The sequence below is a fragment of the Pseudophryne corroboree genome, chromosome 12 (assembly GCF_028390025.1).
Source record: "Pseudophryne corroboree isolate aPseCor3 chromosome 12, aPseCor3.hap2, whole genome shotgun sequence".
Taxonomy (NCBI): Eukaryota; Metazoa; Chordata; class Amphibia; order Anura; family Myobatrachidae; genus Pseudophryne; species Pseudophryne corroboree.
The window spans coordinates 158437951-158457150 of record NC_086455.1 but is presented as its reverse complement, the minus strand read 5'-3'; the positions used below and the strand labels follow the sequence as shown (position 1 = coordinate 158457150).

The following is a 19200-nucleotide window of genomic DNA, read 5'->3' as shown; positions in this document are numbered from 1 at the left end:
CCGCCCTGGAACTCTGAAAAACTTTCCAATTAGAGCTTGGATGAAAGATGTTTGGATTTCCAAGGTCGGATTGCCGGAGTCTTACAGGCTCCATGGTAACAGATCTCCCTGTGCCTGAGTCAAGTTGCAGAGAGGAAAAAAATAGGATTTGTTTGAATCCTGTGCATCCGACGTTTAGGGGAAACTAGAGAGAAAACAGAACATAATGTACCTGGCAGTACTGTGTAGCACCAACTGCACTGCTGTATGTGTCCAATGGGCGGAGGAAGCCCTTATTCTGCAGGGTAATCTCCGACCATATTACATCCTTCCACCAATGTGCAGCCGCTGCAAGGAGCAGTACCTCCTGCGGCAGGTAATTCCCAGCTCAGCCGTCCGTATCGCCTGACAATGCAAATAGAGAGTGAGCGTCTGAAGAACTGGATGCATCACTGGGCCGAATGCGTTTACAGCCAGAAAAGTATATTTGCATTATTCTGAGTCCTCGTAGGCCGGTGGAAGTGATTATAAACTATACAATAACACTGGAGCCAGCAGTCTCCAAGGAAACGGACAGTGGGCCTAATTCAGACCTGATCAGTTACTCAGATATGCGGGGGGACACTCAGCACAGGGGTAGTCCGTCCCGCATGTCTGGCTCTTCCCCGCCGCACAAGTATGAAAGCATCGCACAACGGCGATGCTTTTGTACTTGACGAGTAGCTTCCTACCAGCGCAGCTCCTGCACGCCGGCAGGGAGCTACTCGCCGCTGTTCGGGTCATGCATCTACCGCAGCCCGCCCTCTGCACGGTCCGGGCAACGCAGGCATACCCGGACCGAGCTCCTAAAACAGCGGCCAAACGCCACCAGCCTGCCCCTTGCCGTCCAGCAACCGCCTCTGCCTGTCAATCAAGCAGAGGCGATCGCAGGGCTGAAATCAGGTCTGAATTAGGCCCAGTGTCTCTTGGAACGCCATTTTTGGGGGTTTCACTGCATTTTCAAACAGGGAGGTGACGGAGAACCCCACAGACCACCTTATAGGTATCGTGGGGGGCCCCGTCACCGCATTGCGATGTTGATCGCATATGTTCGTACATATGCGATCAACATCGCTGCAATGGGCGGCGAGGGGCGGCGATGTATGTTAATAAATCCCACCCCGCGTCAGATAGCAGAGATACCTGCTGCGGGCCATCCATGGAACATTCAGAGGATGCTTAATATTTGTAGGTATTCCAAAATATGGGTGTTTTTAGGGAATATCCTACAAATATTTGATAAATAAGCCCCTTAGCGATGCATTGTGATAAATACGCCCCTTATCGTCTCTTTCCCCAGACACAGCTGTGGCCTTGTCCCTTCAACAATATAATAACTACAAAGATTATATTGTGCTTAACATAAGTCATTATTCGCTAAAACGCCCCATTAATGATTGTAATTTAATTGGTAGGTCATTCATTCATTAATCCGAGGAAGTCCTGAGGCCGAATTCTGGGTGATTTATAAGGTAACAGCAATTTGTGCCCATACCAAGGAATTTCTCATAATGATGCAGTGTGAGATAGAGGGGGGGCATTTGCCCTGTAGGGGTAATAACACAGTCTGCATGTGATATTGCAGTGACAGTGCTGAAGGCTTCTGTACAGCAGACGCAGCGTATGAGTAAGAGACTGAGAGAAGCCTGTTCCGCTGTCTCCTGCTCGCCCACACACACATCACAATCCCTGCTCATCTCCCATCTAGTGCTATCTCTAACAGATGGAAAACTCATTTCTCTATCCGTGTAATTAGACAGTGTTGTGCACCGGTGAGGAGACTCTGAAAGGATGCCGTTAGGGGGATACAAAAGGGCATTTAAACAGAGAACGCAGTGCCCCCCACCCACCCCCTGAGATATTCATTTCACAGTTACCTCTTATGTTGCCAGACAGCACATACAGCAGTGTTATGTACATGTGTATATCAGTGACGTGCGGTGAGGTGAGGCAGAGCCTTTCCTGTCGTACTAATGTATACGCCAGAGTCTTGACTATATAAAGTTAAGGAAAAATATGAAAAATACAAAGAATATATTAAAAATATCTCCTTGATATTATTCCAATCATGTTTGTAGTCAAAACACTGGAGTAAAAAGTTGTTGGCAGATGAGGCAATGACCCCCCCCCCCCCCCCTACCTTGTTCACACGTCACCAAATTACCATAGTATATAATGCTGCATCTGTGTACAACGCCCACATGTATATACTGCTGCACCTGTGTATAATGCCCACATGTATATACTGCTGCACCTGTGTATAACGCCCACATGTATATACTGCTGCACCTGTGTATAACGCCCACATGTATATACTGCTGCACCTGTGTATAATGCCCACATGTATATGCTGCTGCACCTGTGTATAATGCCCACATGTATATTCTGCTGCACCTGTGTATAATACCCACATGTATATACTGCTGCACCTGTGTATAATACCCACATGTATATACTGCTGCACCTGTGTATAATGCCCACATGTATATACTGCTGCACCTGTGTATAATGCCCACATGTATATACTGCTGCACCTGTGTATAATGCCCACATGTATATTCCGCTGCACCTGTGTATAACGCCCACATGTATATTCCGCTGCACCTGTGTATAACGCCCACATGTATATACCGCTGCACCTGTGTATAATGCCCACATGTATATACTGCTGCACCTGTGTATAATGCCCACATGTATATACTGCTGCACCTGTTTATAATGCCCACATGTATATACTGCTGCACCTGTGTATAATGCCCACATGTATATACTGCTGCACCTGTGTATAATGCCCACATGTATATACCGCTGCATCTGTGTATAATGCCCACATGTATATACCGTTGCACCTGTGTATAATGCCCACATGTATATACTGCTGCATCTGTGTATAATGCCCACATGTATATACTGCTGCACCTGTGTATAATGCCCACATGAATATACTGCTGCACCTGTGTATAATGCCCACATGCATATACTGCTGCACCTGTGTATAATGGCCACATGTATATACCGCTGCACCTGTGTATAATGCCCACATGTATATACCGCTGCACCTGTGTATAATGCCCACATGTATATACCGCTGCACCTGTGTATAATGCCCACATGTATATACTGCTGCATCTGTGTATAATGCCCACATGTATATACGGGTGTGGTATGGAAGGTAGATAGTAAATAGGTCGACTACTATTGGTCGACAGCAACTAGGTTGACAGGGATGGTAGGTCGACAGGGTCTCTAGGTCGACATGAAAAAAGGTCAACATGAGGTTTTTTTTAAAAATTTGGTGTAGTTTTCTTCGTAGAGTGACCAGGAACCCCAATTAGTGCACCGGGTCCCCTCGCATGACTCGCCGTGCTTCGGGCAGGTTACAGTTCCCAATTGTAGTCCACATGGATCGTAAAGTATGAAAAAGTTCAAAAAATGAAAAAAAAGTGAAAAACTCATGTTGTCCTTTTGTCATGTCGACCTAGAGTCCCTGTCGACCTACAAACCATGTCGACCTACTCTCTGGGGGGGGGGGGGGGTTGTCAGTTGGGAGGCTCCCTGTCACTCACTGCTCTGTTTATCTTAGCAGCGATGAATAGATAGGTGTATTCACAGGAGACCGGGGGACTGAAGGCATGTCAGCAGCTCACAGAGCTCTGGTCATGCCCTGGGCGTGGCTCATGATCGTGTAATTTCAGTGAAGACACTCCCCTTTTGATGAGGCCATGCCTCCTGGATGTTGGGAGGTATGAAGCAGTCATGGGGAGATTCCTGAAACTTGGAGAGAGACAAAGTGGAGAGAGCTAAAGTACCAAGCAGCTCCTAATTGTCAGTTTACAGGGTGTGGGGCAGATGTATTAAGCCTGGAGAAGGCATAAAGAAGTGATAAACCAATGATAAGTGCAAGGTGATAACGCACCAGCCAATCAGCTCATAACTGGCCATTTACATACTGGAGCTGATTGGCTGGTGCGTTTATCATCTTGCACTTATCACTTTATGCTCTCTCCAGGCTTAATACATCTGCCCATTTGTTTGAAAAAGTACAGGAGCTGAGTGGTTGGTACTGTATTTTATCTCTCTCCACTTTATCTCTCTCTAAACTTTCATGAACTTCTCCCTAAGTTTCTTCTTTCCACTGCCGACCGGAATTGGTGGGGATTTCAACAACTCGTACTCACCGACATTCCGTCTGCCCTCTTCAGAAGCTGGCAGTAGGGTTGGCACAACAGGGAGCGTGGCATCATCATATATGGGCGGAGCCGGGGTGTGGATGCGTGATCACGTCATCGCAGCCCCACCCCCCACTATACAATGCCCAGATTACTGGCACTGTAAAGCGCGGCAGTGCGGTGCTATGATGACACGAGTCTTGCTGAAGCGCATCATCGGCCTCCCTGGGCTGCCTATGTTTGCAGATGGCTGCAGACTGGTGTGGTCAATGGAGGCCGGGAGACTTCCCACTTTTCCGGGCAGTTGCGAGTAACACACAATTTTCGGGAGCCACCTGGCCATTATGGGAGTGAAAGCAAGCGTGTCTCAACTTCAAAGGCAAAGTTGTTTCTAAATTGCAACAAAATATTTTCTATTGGTGCGAGAGCAGAAGTAATGGTGCGAGAGCAGAAGTAATGGTGCGAGAGCAGAAGTATTGGTGCGAGAGCAGAAGTATTGGTGCGAGAGCAGAAGTATTGGTGCGAGAGCAGAAGTAATGGTGCGAGAGCAGAAGTATTGGTGCGAGAGCAGAAGTATTGGTGCGAGAGCAGAAGTATTGGTGCGAGAGCAGAAGTAATGGTGCGAGAGCAGAAGTATTGGTGCGAGAGCAGAAGTATTGGTGCGAGAGCAGAAGTATTGGTGCGAGAGCAGAAGTATTGGTGCGAGAGCAGAAGTAATGGTGCGAGAGCAGAAGTATTGGTGCGAGAGCAGAAGTATTGGTGCGAGAGCAGAAGTATTGGTGCGAGAGCAGAAGTATTGGTGCGAGAGCAGAAGTATTGGTGCGAGAGCAGAAGTATTGGCGCGAGAGCAGAAGTATTGGCGCGAGAGCAGAAGTATTGGTGCGAGAGCAGAAGTATTGGTGCGAGAGCAGAAGTATTGGTGCGAGAGCAGAAGTAATGGTTGGCCGCATCCTTCTCTACAGAGTGGACTGGCTGCTCCTGCATCTCCATACACTTGGAGGAGTCAGCACTGACGTGCTTTCAGTTCTGTTAAAGAAGAAATAGGAACCGTGGAAGAGACGACATCTTAAGGGCCCCATACACTAGAACGATAATGCCTGATTTCATACAATTTCGGGCATTCTGGCCAATATATCGGGTGAAATCGGGCATTTTGGATGTGTATCCGATCCGATGTGCATTCACCCGAGGGTCGGATCGGCTTCCCTAGATCGTTAGTGCTGCACTCGTGATATGTCGGTTCCCGCAGGCATGGCTGGGATCGCATACGATATATTGCATGCAAAATGTACCAAATCGTATGGAACCACTCCCGGGAGAGTTCAAGGGAAATCGCCTCCGACTTCAGCCTCAGACACATCGTTGTAATGCATACAGAGCCACAATGACTCAATGCAGGGTTACATCAGTTCTCCTGTGCTGGAAACAGTATTATATTATTGCCGCTGCTCATTGTTGCTCCCTGAGTGATGACAGTGACACTGTTTCCATTAGATTTGGCATTGTCTCCCCACTTCCAGCTGCACACAGGTCACCCGCTCCTGCCTGCTGACCTTCAGCCAGGCTTCACTGAAATTAATAAAGAGTGCGGAACACAGTGTCCCTGCATAGCAGATTTTGGGAGGTCATAATGGTTTTATTAAAGCACTGACAAGTCTTTTTTTTTTTTTTCCGCATATGCAACTTTCTGGTTAGTAAGATGACTATGGTAAAGAACATGTTTCATAAAGGGTGTAAATCAGTGTGTCATTGTTCTGTGACCCCAAGTGTCAGTGTGTCATTGTTCTGTGACCCCAAGTGTCAGTGTGCCATTGTTCTGGGATCCTAAGTGTCGGTGTGTCATTGTTCTGTGACCCCAAGTGTCGGTGTGTCATTGTTCCTGTACCCCAAGTGTCAGTGTGTCATTGTTCTGGGATCCTAAGTGTCGGTGTGTCATTGTTCTGTGACCCCAAGTGTCAGTGTGCCATTGTTCTGGGATCCTAAGTGTCGGTGTGTCATTGTTCTGTGACCCCAAGTGTCAGTGTGTCATTGTTCTGTGACCCCAAGTGTCAGTGTGTCATTGTTCTTGTACCCCAAGTGTCAGTGTGCCATTGTTCTGTGACCCCAAGTGTCAGTGTGCCATTGTTCTGTGACCCCAAGTGTCAGTGTGCCATTGTTCTGGGATCCTAAGTGTCGGTGTGTCATTGTTCTGTGACCCCAAGTGTCAGTGTGTCATTGTTCTGTGACCCCAAGTGTCAGTGTGTCATTGTTCCTGTACCCCAAGTGTCAGTGTGCCATTGTTCTGTGACCCCAAGTGTCAGTGTGCCATTGTTCTGTGACCCCCAAGTGTCAGTGTGCCATTGTTATGTGACCCCCAAGTGTCAGTGTGCCATTGTTCTGTGACCCCCAAGTGTCAGTGTGCCATTATACTGGGACCCCAAGTGTCAGATTGTAGGCTGGGGAAGAGACTGTGCAATCATACACTTCACTTTCCCTAGCACGACCTCTCACTAATCCTGACACCCTCTGTAGAAATGTCTGCCCCATCTCTCTTCTTATCTGTACCTCCAATCTATGTGAGGAAATTGTCAGTAACCACCTAATACCCCTAACCCCTTTCACCAAAAACACTGTTTCTGACCTGGGATTTGGAACATGGTTCAAATCCAGGTCAGACCCAGGAGAGACCCCATTCACACCATGGCTCTGACCCGGGTTATTCCCGTGTCAGTGCCTTAACACTGCTGGGGATCCGGCTTTCCCTATGCTGCAAACGGGACCCGGACGACACGGGTTACCCGTTCACACTGCCCCTTAACCCGTGTCCTTCACATGTCCAATCCTGCAAGGTACCAGGGTTGAACATGTTTTTTTTTGGGGGGGGGCCCTTTCACACCGAGCCGCAACCAAGGCTAACCCTGCAGTAACCAAGGTGGAAGTGGACGCGTGAATGGGGTATAACTCTGATTCTCTTCCCCCACCCTGGGGGAAATTTACTAAGCAGTGATAAGAGCGGAGAAGTGAGTCAGTGGAGAAGTTGCCCATGGCAACCAATCAGCACTGAAGTAACATCTATAATTTGCATACTATAAAATGATACAGAGCTGCTGATTGGTTGATGGGGCCACTTCTCCACTGGCTCACTTCTCCGCTCTTATCACTGCTTAGTAAATGTCCCCCTCTGTTACTCTGTCCTATGCAACCTGATATTGCCTCCAGTATGCCACTGTACAGCCCGGAGCAGGCAGCCTTTATGGCATATATTGTATATTACGGAGGTGACACGGAGTCAGGCGTGTCATGGACGTTTTCGGGGCGGCCCAATGATGTTGCCTGCGTTTCCTGCGATAAGAAACATGACCATGGATAACCCCCAATGTCTCCATACACAAAATAAATATTGGCTGAAAGTATAGTCGTCTCCCAGAGTTATATACAGTATATGTTACCTATGGAAATGACGTGCTGGGAGAAAAGCCGCGTGAATATTATGTATCTGCGAGCGCTGGGATGGATGATAGAGCCAGAGACACCTCTGATCCCCTGTAGACAGGCTTCTGGCACTAATTAGAGTAATAGCGGGAAGGCTTGGACAGCTCCGAGTGTTTATCGCTGACTGGTGTCTGGGTGTTATTACGCTCTCCAAGGAGAACGTTACGGGAATCAATATAAACTGCTGAGAGTCGGGAGTGGGCTTACGGAGATCCAATGTTGATTGATCTTCACTATATTCTCTAACACCGCCAACCACGGTACAATACTACATAATGGGCCTAATTCAGACCTGATCGTAGTTCCCTCTATCTTTTTCTCTGTCTCTCGCTACTCCTCTTTCCTCTCCTACTTCTACTCCCTCCCTTTTGCTTCAAGAAGTTGTAATTCATGAAACGTTTATGGTTCTTACTCCTTTATGCTCTATATATTTTTCTTTCTCTGGAGATATGATACGTTTGTGGAAAGGGGATATCCCCCTCTACGGGTCTTTTTATTATACACGGTGTTGAGTATCTCCAGATGATGTATCTCTGACGGTACTAGAAGCTATTGTAATGTTTCTGCAACTTCCTGTTTTCGTTCATTTGAAATTTCAATAAAAATCTATTTGCAAAAAAAAAAAAAAAAGACCTGATCGTAGCAGCAAATTTGTTAGCAGTTGGGCAAAACCATATGCACTGCAGGAGGGGGTGCAGATATAACATGTGCAGAGAGAGTTAGATTTGGGTGGGTTATTTTGTTTCTGTGCAGGGTAAATACTGGCTGTTTTATTTTTACACTGTCATTTAGATTTCAGTTTGAACACACCCCACCCAAATCTAACTCTCTCTGCACATGTTACATCTGCCACCCCTGCAGTGCACATGGGCCCTCATTCCGAGTTGTTCGCTCGCTAGCTGCTTTTAGCAGCATTGCACACGCTAGGCCGCCGCCCTCTGGGAGTGTATCTTAGTTTAGCAGAATAGCGAACGAAAGATTAGCAGAATTGCTACTAAATATTTTCTTGCTGTTTCTGAGTAGCTCCAGACCTACTCCTAGATTGCGATCAGCTCGGTCCGTTTAGTTCCTGGTTTGACGTCACAATCACGCGCCCTGCGTTCGGCCAGCCACTCCCCCGTTTCTCCAGACACTCCTGCGTTTTTCCCTGACACGCCTGCGTTTTTTAGCACACTCCCGGAAAACGCACAGTTACCACCCAGAAACGCCCCTTTCCTGTCAATCATTCACCGATCAGCAGTGCGACTGAAAAGCGCCGCACGAACAACAGCAAAAAATAGTTTTTAGTTAAATAACTAAGCGCATGCGCGCTGCGTACCATGTGCATGCACATTTAGTAACAAATCGCAGCATAGCAACAAATCGGCAACGAGCGAACAACTCGGAATGACCACCATGGTTTTGCGCATCTGCTAACAAATTTGCTGCTGCGATCAGGTCTGAATTAGGCTCTCTATATCACCATCTGACGGCGCAATCTGACTCGGAGCCGACCTACCACAGCACCTTCCTATAGCCGATATTTCAGCATCTACGTACACTGACAGTCTCAGGCCTTGCACATTTGTACCCCAGGGAAGGGCTTTGATGGGGCATTTGCATAAAGTTGCAAACAGCCGACTCACATTACTGTTGTTTCATGATATTATTTTATTATGTATTTTTTCATTATTATTAACACTCATATGAGTTGATGTTTGATGCATTTAACATTTTCTTACCCCCTTCCCCCGCCAGCTTCCACTGTCTCACCATGAATCTGGATACAAGATGAGAGAATGACATCACTGACCGGAGTCGTTGCCACCCAGAAATCCCAATGGGTCTCTTTTAATGATGATCCTAAATTGCAAGGTACAGCGATGATGACATTAATTTGATACTGTCTTCCTTTGCAACGTCGCCCCGTAGACAGGGCGCTTCTAGTTCTAGGTGGAGTGAAGCCCCAGCCAGAGCAGAACTGTAACTGAAAATGAAATAATAGGATTTTAATCACCTACCGGTAAATCCTTTTCTCGTAGTCCGTAGGGGATACTGGGAATCAATTTAGTACCATGGGGTATAGACGGGTCCACTAGGAGCCATGGGCACTTTAAGAAATTGATAGTGTGGGCTGGCTCCTCCCTCTATGCCCCTCCTACCAGACTCAGTCTAGGAAACTGTGCCCGAGGAGACGGACATACTTTGAGAGAAGGATAGATAAGGAAAGGGGTGAGATTACGAACCAACATACACAGAACAACAGGAAAGCCATGCTAACCAAACTTGAAACAGGAACAGCAACAGCTGAGCAAACCAGAATACTTAACCAAGCAACAGTGCAGGAAGAACGAAGCACCGGACGGGAGCACAATATCCCCTATGGACTATGAGAAAAGGATTTACCGGTAGGTAATTAAAATCCTATTTTCTCTTGCGTCCTAGGGGATACTGGGAATCCATTTAGTACCATGGGGAAGTACCAATGATCCCAAACCGGATGGGAGAGTGCTGAGGTTCCTGCAGAACTGATTGACCAAACTGAAGGTCCTCAGAGGCCAAGGTATCGAACTTGTGAAACTTAGCAAACGTGTTCGACCCTGACCAAGTAGCTGCTCGGCAGAGCTGTAAAGCCAAGACACCCCGGGCAGCCGCCCAGGAAGAACCCACCGACCTAGTTGGGTGGGCCTGTACAGATTTTGGAACCGGCAAGCCTGCCGTGGAATAAGCATGCTGCATAGTGAGCCTGATGCAATTGACTGCTTTGAAGCAGTGCACAAGCAAAACCATGTGCACTGCAGGTGGGGCAGATGTAACATGTGCAGAGAGAGTTAGATTTGGGTGGGGTGTGTTCAAACCAAATCAAAATTGCAGTGTAAAAATACAGCAGCCAGTATTTACCCTGCACAGAGACAATATAACCCACCCAAATCTAACTCTCTCTGCACATGTTATATCTGTTCCACCTGCAGTGCACATGGGCCCTCATTCCGAGTTGTTCGCTCGCTAGCTACTTTTAGCAGAAATGCAAACACAAAGCTGCCGCCCTCTGGGAGTGTATCTCAGCATAGCAGAATTGCTAACGAAAGCAATTTCCTTGCAGTTTCTGAGTAGCTCCAGACCTACTCCTAGACTGCGATCACCTCAGTCCGTTTAGTTCCTGGTTTGACGTCACAAACACGCCCTGCGTTCGGCCAGCCACTCCCCCGTTTCTCCAGCCACTCCTGCGTATTTACCTGGCACGCCTGCGTTTTTTAGCACACTCCCGGAAAACGGCCAGTTTCCGCCCAGAAACACCCACTTCCTGTCAATCAGCAGAGCGATTGAAAAGCTTAGTTCGTCTGTGAGTAAAATAGCATAGTTTTGTGTAAAATTGCTTAGCGCGTGTGCCCTGCAGTGCATACGCATGCGCAGAACTGCCGGATTTTAGCCTATTAGCAATTCTGCTAAAATTAGCAGCGAGCGAACAACTCGGAATGAGGGCCATGGTTTTGCCCATTAGAGAAAGATTTTGCTGCTGCGATCAGGTCTGACCTGCGACCTTTCACTTTCTCTGCTGTTACCCATTTTTGCGTGTTTTTTTATTTAATGGAATTTAAATAGGCAATGACTATTTCTCATGATTATTAATGGCAGCCAATAAAACTGCCACAAAACTACAAGGTCATTTGTCTTTGTAATTATCTGCCATTTTAATACATGATTAATCACATTAATGAATGTATTATAAATGCTTCTTCTATGGATTTTGCATGAACTGTAAACCTCGGGCCCATTTTGTAGGTGCGGTTAAGGAGGAGGAGGAACAGAGCAGGCCCCCTGGAACGTCCACCACACATGAGCCACTCCAGGCAACCCAGGGCAGACCCGCTACAACCGAAGCTCTGTGCTCCCCTAATGTGGATGAAATAGGGACAGAGGACCACGCGGATGTGGCACCAAATCCTATGAAATCTGACACTGTCACCTGGGTTCAGTTCGAAAAGACTCCACCTGCAACTCCTCTAGCCACATGTACAACAGGTAGTGATACCTTTACTGTTTGCCACCATCATTGCGGTAATGCTGCATATTTGAATGGTCATTCTAGTTTTCTTCTGTGAGCCTTCATCCTCTCCAAGCCTTCTCTCTGTTAAACTACCTCCAGAATATGTCCCCTGCTCATTGCTGTTCTGTTATACCGCCGCTCAGTATCACTTGGGGAGGGCGCAGGGCATACTGTACCCCCCCCCCCCCCTTTGTCAGGGGGCCCCCTTGCCAAAGGAGACCAATAGCTTTCCCTCTTATTCAGCCGCAGAACCAGATAGCCAGAATGCAAGCAGGACAGTATGCTGTGCAGGCAGAGACACAGGAGTATCAGGTTTCATGATTTACCTACCTTTCCAACCAGAGCAGAGATAGGAAGGTGGGGAGAGCTGTAAGTGACACAGGGATCCCAGCTTCTCCTCCTCTCTGCTTTGTTGTCTGGGTCCTGTGTAACCTATTATCTAATGAGGGTCTAGAGTGAGACCTCCTGAGTCCTGTCCCAGTGTGTAAGTAGTACAGGGGCTGCTGCTATTCTTGCATGTGACAAAATAAATTATAGATTTTATTTTTCTATGTGTATTTTAAGGTTGTTTAAGTTATCTTTGTTCCACTACAAGAACATTTGATAAAATAGTTGGTCTTTAAATTAGGTGGAGATATCTCCCGCCGCTCCACATCTGCCACTCCCCTTCAACAAAATCTGCACTGGCTTCCATTCCCCTACAGAATCCTCTTCACACTCCTCACCCTCGCATACAATGCCATCTCTAATTCCACTGCTCCCTACATCTCCAACCTCCTCTCCCTTCATACTCCCTCCCTCCCCCTACGGTCGGATAATGACTGGCGCCTCTCCACTGCCCTGGCCACTGCTTCCCGTGCGCGAGTTCAAGACTATGCCCATGCTGCACCCCGTCAGTGGAACGCGCTCCCCCGCTCCATTAGACTCTCCCCGACCTTGCAAAGCTTCAAACAACCACTGAAAACCCACCTATTCATCAAAGCGTACCCTCCCGATGCATAACCTAGTCCTGAGGCTGCTCCTCCATCCCCCTGCCTCATGCCGTGAACATCTCAGCTTTGTTTGCATACTGCCATCTGGCTACCTCCCACTTGCCTGCACCTCTTGCCACCTGTCTGTCGCCCCTCCCCACTAGATTGTTAGCTCTTCAGAGCAGGGCCCTCTTTCCTCTTGTTATCTAAGCTCTCGTCTCGACACATTTCACTCGCAGCTCTCCCCTACTCAACGACCATCTTTACCCTGCTAGTAAAGGCTCATCTCCATCTATGGCCACCAGCCCCAAGTAGTACGATGATCACTCCCTCACTACTTACATCCTAGCTGTATTATGTATGAGAATTGTGGTGCTCTTTGTTACCTGTATTCTATTTCTGTTATTTATTTACTGTAATGCTAAGTTTTGTCTCCCTGTACTGTTCTTTGTACGGCGCTGCAAAACACTTGTGGCGCCTTATAAATAAAATGCAATAATAATATAAACAGTACCCAGGCATTATTAACCCCTTGCCTCCCATGGTTGCATCAGATGCTACCACACCAGGAAGTGCTTTATCTGACCTGATTGCACATCTAGTATACACCATAGGTTTAAATGTAATATACACAATCCATACCTTCCAACGTGACCCATTCCAGGAGGGACAAAATGCTCTCTACCTGGACTTCCATCTTAATTTCTGATTGCAGTCACCTGTGTTTAAGTACCTTTCTTATTAATTAAATAGTTCAACACAGGTACCGCCAATCATATATTAAGAGAGAAGTTCAGGTAGAGAGCATTTTGTCCCTCCTGGAATTGGACATGTTAAAGATGTATGCACAATCTAATATACCCCCCTCCCTTCAACCGGGGCCCCCTATCTTAAGTGCCCCGGGCACCCCCAAGACTTAATCCGGCCCGGACTTGTACGCAAACAGCGAAGGGGGCGGCCATACTGCATTCGTCAGCATGGCACTCGTCTGTGATATTACCTAATGGGTGATGTCGCAGATGACCCGTGGGAGTGTGTATCGTGTGTGTGTGTGTGTGTGTGTATCGTGCGATATATCGTCTGTTCACACTAGATGAACTACTGTTCTGTACCAGCCGATATCGATCGGATCATATGCAATATCACCTAGTGTGTAAACCTTAGGGGTCTATTTACCAACAATCACATTTGCTTTGCGATTTGGGTGCGATATAAGCTCTGAAAAATGGCAATGCAATATGTGATTATAGCGGCGTCATTTATCAAAGAAGACCTGCAGGGACAGGGGCTCTGAAAGAAGCACGACCCTGTGATGTGCTCTGAGCGCTAAACACGCATGTGCGGTGCCCACTGCCGGAAAGGGTTCGGTTCTGGCTAATTATGCAAAGTGTAGCCTATAGGCTACAACAGCTAACGCCATCTTCAGATGGCGATAGCTGTGGGGACTAAGCTCGGGAACGCTTCACATTCCGGAGCTTGGTAAATCTCACAGCATCGCATTCATCGTAGAAACCTATGAGGGCTGCTGCTGCCGGCAGGAATGGCGTGATTGCAGCAGCTGTCGGAGATATCCGCTGCGGTCCCCCTGTCCTACCTGCAGGTGATACTAAATATTTGCGGTTAGGCTGCAAAAATTGATGATAAATGGGCCCCCAAGGGTCTAAATTGGGAGCAAATCAAAAAGAGCAAGTAACGTTGTATCTGGAACAAACCATGCTGCAATACAAGGGGGTGCGTCTATGTGTATTACTTCTGCATGCATGGTAATTGCTGGGTAAAGCCGGGCAGCTTTATTTTGGGAAGCAGTTAGCTTCCCAACGGACGGGATCCCGGCAGTGGATATACCAACGCCGAGATCCAGAAGGATGCCGCAATCCTGGCGTCTAGATACCGACGCCGCACGGGATACCGGCCTCACAATACTGACAGCCGGAAACCAGAACGTCCATTCAGCGGGACGCTCTGGCGTCCTACCGTGGGGGGAGGGGGTTAGGTTTAGGTAGTGGGGAAGAGAGGATTAGGGTTAAGCGCCACCGGGAAGGGTTAGGCACCAAAAGGAAGGGTTAGGGTAGGGGGCAGGAAAGGATTAGGGTACTTTAAAGGGGGCTGTTGGGATTCTGATGGACGGGATGCCGCTGTCGGTATCCTGACCGCCGGCATCCCGTCCATCGGGAAATCCTACTGAGTCCTTTATTTTAACACTGCAATTTACATTTGAGGTTCGTTTGGACACCCCTCCCCCTTGGGTGGTATTCAGTATGCCGGCTGTTGGGATCCCGGCGCTCAGTATACCGGCAACTATTCTCCCTCTTGGGGGTCCACGACCCCCCTGGAGGGAAAATAAACAGTGTGGCGCACGTAGCGCACCACCGTGCCTGCAGCGTGGCAAGTGCAGTGAGCCCACAAGGGGCTCACTTGCGCTCGGCCAGCTCGGCATGCTCGCCGCTGGGATCCCGGCCATCGGCATACCATACTACACCCCTCCCCCAAATCTAACTCTCTGCACATGTTACATCTGCCCCACCTGCAGTGCAACACGGTCTTACCAAGGGGCAAAGTTAGTGGCTCTTTTTTTTCTTTACTCACAACTCCAAGATCTAACCGATGTTCAGATCTTGGTGGCTGATGACACCCATTGGCGTTCGTGTGGCATTATTAATGAAGTACAATAAGCCCCAGTACTTCACCATATGACGGTTCAGGCATTGGGCCAAAGTATTCTCTGATCTTTATGGACTGACTTGTGTTATCATTTTCGTCACGTCGGTGTCTGATCTTATTTTACTCCGGCCCACGTTCCCGCTGTCTGAGATGAATTCAGGAAATTACATTGTAGAGGAAGGCACCTTTCTGGACGGAGGCAGAAACTCTCATACACTGATGGAGATGAGATACAGTGTATATATATATAAATATATATTCTCTTCCAGCAATTTTACAGCACATTATTACGTTCAGATAAATGATATTGTAGCTTAGGATTTTCAAAATATAAAACATTGCTCCAAAAGCAGCAAATATATCTCTGGCTTATCTGCTTGAGGGAGGAATAACGGCCCTCATTCCGAGTCGTTCGCTCTGTATTTTTCATTGCATCGCAGTGAAATTCCGCTTAGTACGCATGCGCAATATTCGCACTGCGACTGCGCCAAGTAATTTTACAATGGAGATAGTATTTTTACTCACGGCTTTTTCATCGCTCCGGCGATCGTAGTGTGATTGACAGGAAATGGGTGTTACTGGGCGGAAACAGGCCGTTTTATGGGCGTGCGGGAAAAAACGCTACCGTTTCCGGCAAAAACACAGGAGTGGCCGGGGAAACGGGGGAGTGTCTGGGCGAACGCTGGGTGTGTTTGTGACGTCAAACCAGGAACGACAAGCACTGAACTGATCGCAGATGCCGAGTAAGTGTGGAGCTACTCTGAAACTGCTAAGTAGTTTGTAATCGCAATATTGCGAATACATCGTTCGCAATTTTAAGATGCTAAGATACACTCCCAGTAGGCGGCGGCTTAGCGTGAGCAACTCTGCTAAAATCGCCTTGCGAGCGATCAACTCGGAATGAGGGCCAACGTTGACAAAGAGGAGCAGACACGGCAATTTGCCAGTCCGCCCAGCTCTCATTGCAGTCATTGCCTCGACACGACATCAGTGTCTGCACCATAACAGCAACTGGATTACACGTATCCTAAACAGTAGGGTGCACCCCCCCCTCCCTTCCCCGTAACTGGACCATCAGCCTATCACACAATCTGGGGCGGCGGGCATTTGTGGGGCAGAGACGCAGTGTTGGGGGGAGGGGTAAACGGGACAGGCTTGGACTATTTTCAGGGGGGCTGCATGACGTCATACACAGCCGCTCCGATAAAAAAAATGGCCACTGACCGACCTTAGTTCCGATGCGTCCGCAATTAGATTGCAGAGGCGGCCTCACACACGCTGGGCCTCCTTGCCCTGTACTGGGCGGGCCCCAGCATGTGCAGAGATGAACGCAGATCCGGCTGCGTATGCAGCGATCTGCGTTCCTCTCTGAATAACCCCCTATATGGCCTAATTTATATTTGTTAAAGTGTTAAAGTTTCTTTTTTCTGCATCACGGTGCCCATCCCAGCCTCTATTTAACTGCTAAACGCCCGGCCTGTGTGTATTTGTTTGCAAATCTCTCTTAGTATTTCATAGGTCAGTGGCATTTTCCTAGGTAACCTCATGTTGAAACCTGCAAACATGCAGTGCTGTACGTTCCCAGTGCTCCTCATGGCCGCAGAGCAGAAGGGAAGCCGGGGTCAGGGGGAAGGGAATCATTTTCGGGAAAAACAATTGTTGTTAGTTTCCTGAGCTTACAGCGGCTCTTACTGTGTCGTGTCCCTGTCTAGTGATGAATGTTTATACAGGTCCCAACAAATTGTGTCCATGTGATTTTATTTGCCAGTTTAATTGTTTTGGGCACAACTGTGGCTGGTATAACTAGTTGGACAATGAACACATCTCAACGCATACGCCGTGGTCAGCTGACCGCGTTACCTGTCTACTATATGATCTGATTGATTGACATGAGATTTTCAGCTGTAGCCATACACGTGTAATTAGGGGATCAATACGAGATCCTGGCGGTCGGGAACGGACCGACGCCGGGAGGCCGACAGCCAGGGGCCCGGCAGCGAGCGCAGCGTGTCCGCTCGCCACATTTCAGTTGACTGCCTACCGTAATTAGATGTATGGTAAAATGTCACCATTGGACAGTCAGGTTGAGAGGTTGTGGTGCCATTGTTTTACTTCTCTTCTCCATATTCCTATTATCTCAAACCACAGCCATTAGCCAGTAAGGGCCTGTTTATGTCATTGTGAAACCATTAGCTGTAGACATATATCCAGGTACAGATATGTAAATCTTGATGGTATTGATACAGGATGGTATTGGATGATTATGGTGACTATCCGCATAATCTGACCGCGTCCCATCGGCTGATTGACACCTCCGGCTGATACACATCAATTGAAGCTGAACTATAGCTTAATCAACCCAGGGCCTAATTCAGACCTGATCGCTGAAGTGCGAATTCGCAAGGCTGCCGATTACCGATTGACTGCGCATGTGTACGGATCGTAATACGCATGCGCGAGGCCATACTGCAAAAGAATTCAGCAACTTTTTTGATCGCTAGGCGAACGCAGGTTGATAGGAAGCGGGAGTTCATGGGTGGTAACTGCACGTTTTCTGGGAGTGTCAGGGAAAACGCAGGCGTTCCCAAGCGTTTTCATGGTGGGTGTGTGACGTCAACTCCCGCCCTGATCAGCCTGATTCTATCGCACTGTAGGAGTAAGTCCTGGGCTGCGCACAGACTGGAAAAATCATTCCATGGTGAGGGAGTGGGAATGGATTTGCAGCTGGCCGGTGTTTGCAAAGCTTTTCGCACGCAGACTTGTACAGGGAGGATTTTCACTCTATCTGGGCGGCGACTTGGGGTAATTCTGAGTTGATCGCAGCAGCAAGTTTGTTAGCAATTGCGCAAAACCATGGGGGTAATTCCAAGTTGATCGCAGCAGGATTTTTGTTAGCAGTTGGGCAAAACCATGGCAAAACCATGTGCACTGCAGGGGAGACAGATGTAACATGTGCAGAGAGAGTTAGATTTGGGTGTTGTGTGTTCAATCTGCAATCTAATTTGCAGTGTAAAAATAAAGCAGCCAGTATTTACCCTGCACAGAAACAAAATAACCCACCCAAATCTTACTCTCTCTACACATGTTATATCTGCCTCCCCTGCAGTGCACATGGTTTTGCCCAATTGCTATCAAAAATCCTGCTGCGATCAACTTGGAATTACCCCCCATGTGCACTGCAGGGGGGGCAGATGTAACATGTGCAGAGAGAGTTAGATTTGGATGGGTTATTTTGTTTCTGTGCAGGGTAAATGCTGGCTGCTTTACTTTTACACTGCAATTTAGATTCCAGTTTGAATACACCCCACCCAAATCTAACTCTCTCTGCACATGTTACATCTGCCCCCCCCCCTCCCCCCCCCCCCCTGCAGTGCACAAGGTTTTGCCCAACTGCTAACAAATTTGCTGCTGCGTTCAACTCAGAATTAGGCCCACTATACGCTCGCAAACGTCTGCAAATCCACAGAGGTGCGATCAGGTCTGAATTAGGCCCCAAGTCATAACCAGATATCATCCATGGAATCAAACTGGACACAGCACCCCTACTGGACGTATTGCAAATTATCATTCGTGGCTGGGAAGGGGGAGGACAGCTGAACATATTTATTGCTTTCAGGGACCCTATGGAACGTATTTGTTACATAACAATAGAGTGGGTTCAGAAATGTGATTTATTTTGAGTTTTTTTTTTATTACTCTTTCATTCAACAGCATCAGACTGGAGACCCCCCGCCCGCAGCTCGGCCAGATGCCCCCGGCTGCCAGCACAGGGCAGCTTAGAAGACAGCAGCACAAGCGCGGGAGCCTCGTACACAGAGCCGTCGATCGCCCACACTGAGGATGGCGCCAGTGAAAACACCTCTGGGACGGGGTCTGCAGGTAA

General features: G+C 48.0%; 1 protein-coding gene across 2 annotated transcripts in view; it reads left to right on the top strand.

Moving 5' to 3' along the window:
* The window catches only part of STON2 (stonin 2), a 102276-nt gene that overhangs the window by 10583 nt on the left and 72493 nt on the right, over nucleotides 1-19200 (top strand). Inside the window, exons 1-4 of one of the 2 annotated variants that reach the window (XM_063948228.1) lie at nucleotides 9430-9512; nucleotides 10083-10200; nucleotides 11421-11660; nucleotides 19029-19196. In XM_063948228.1, the coding sequence (XP_063804298.1) occupies nucleotides 11585-11660; nucleotides 19029-19196 (244 nt within the window). In that variant the 5' untranslated portion in view covers nucleotides 9430-9512; nucleotides 10083-10200; nucleotides 11421-11584. Of the gene's footprint in view, nucleotides 1-9395; nucleotides 9513-10082; nucleotides 10201-11420; nucleotides 11661-19028; nucleotides 19197-19200 lie in introns of those variants that run through there. The other variant, XM_063948227.1, reaches the window with a different exon arrangement.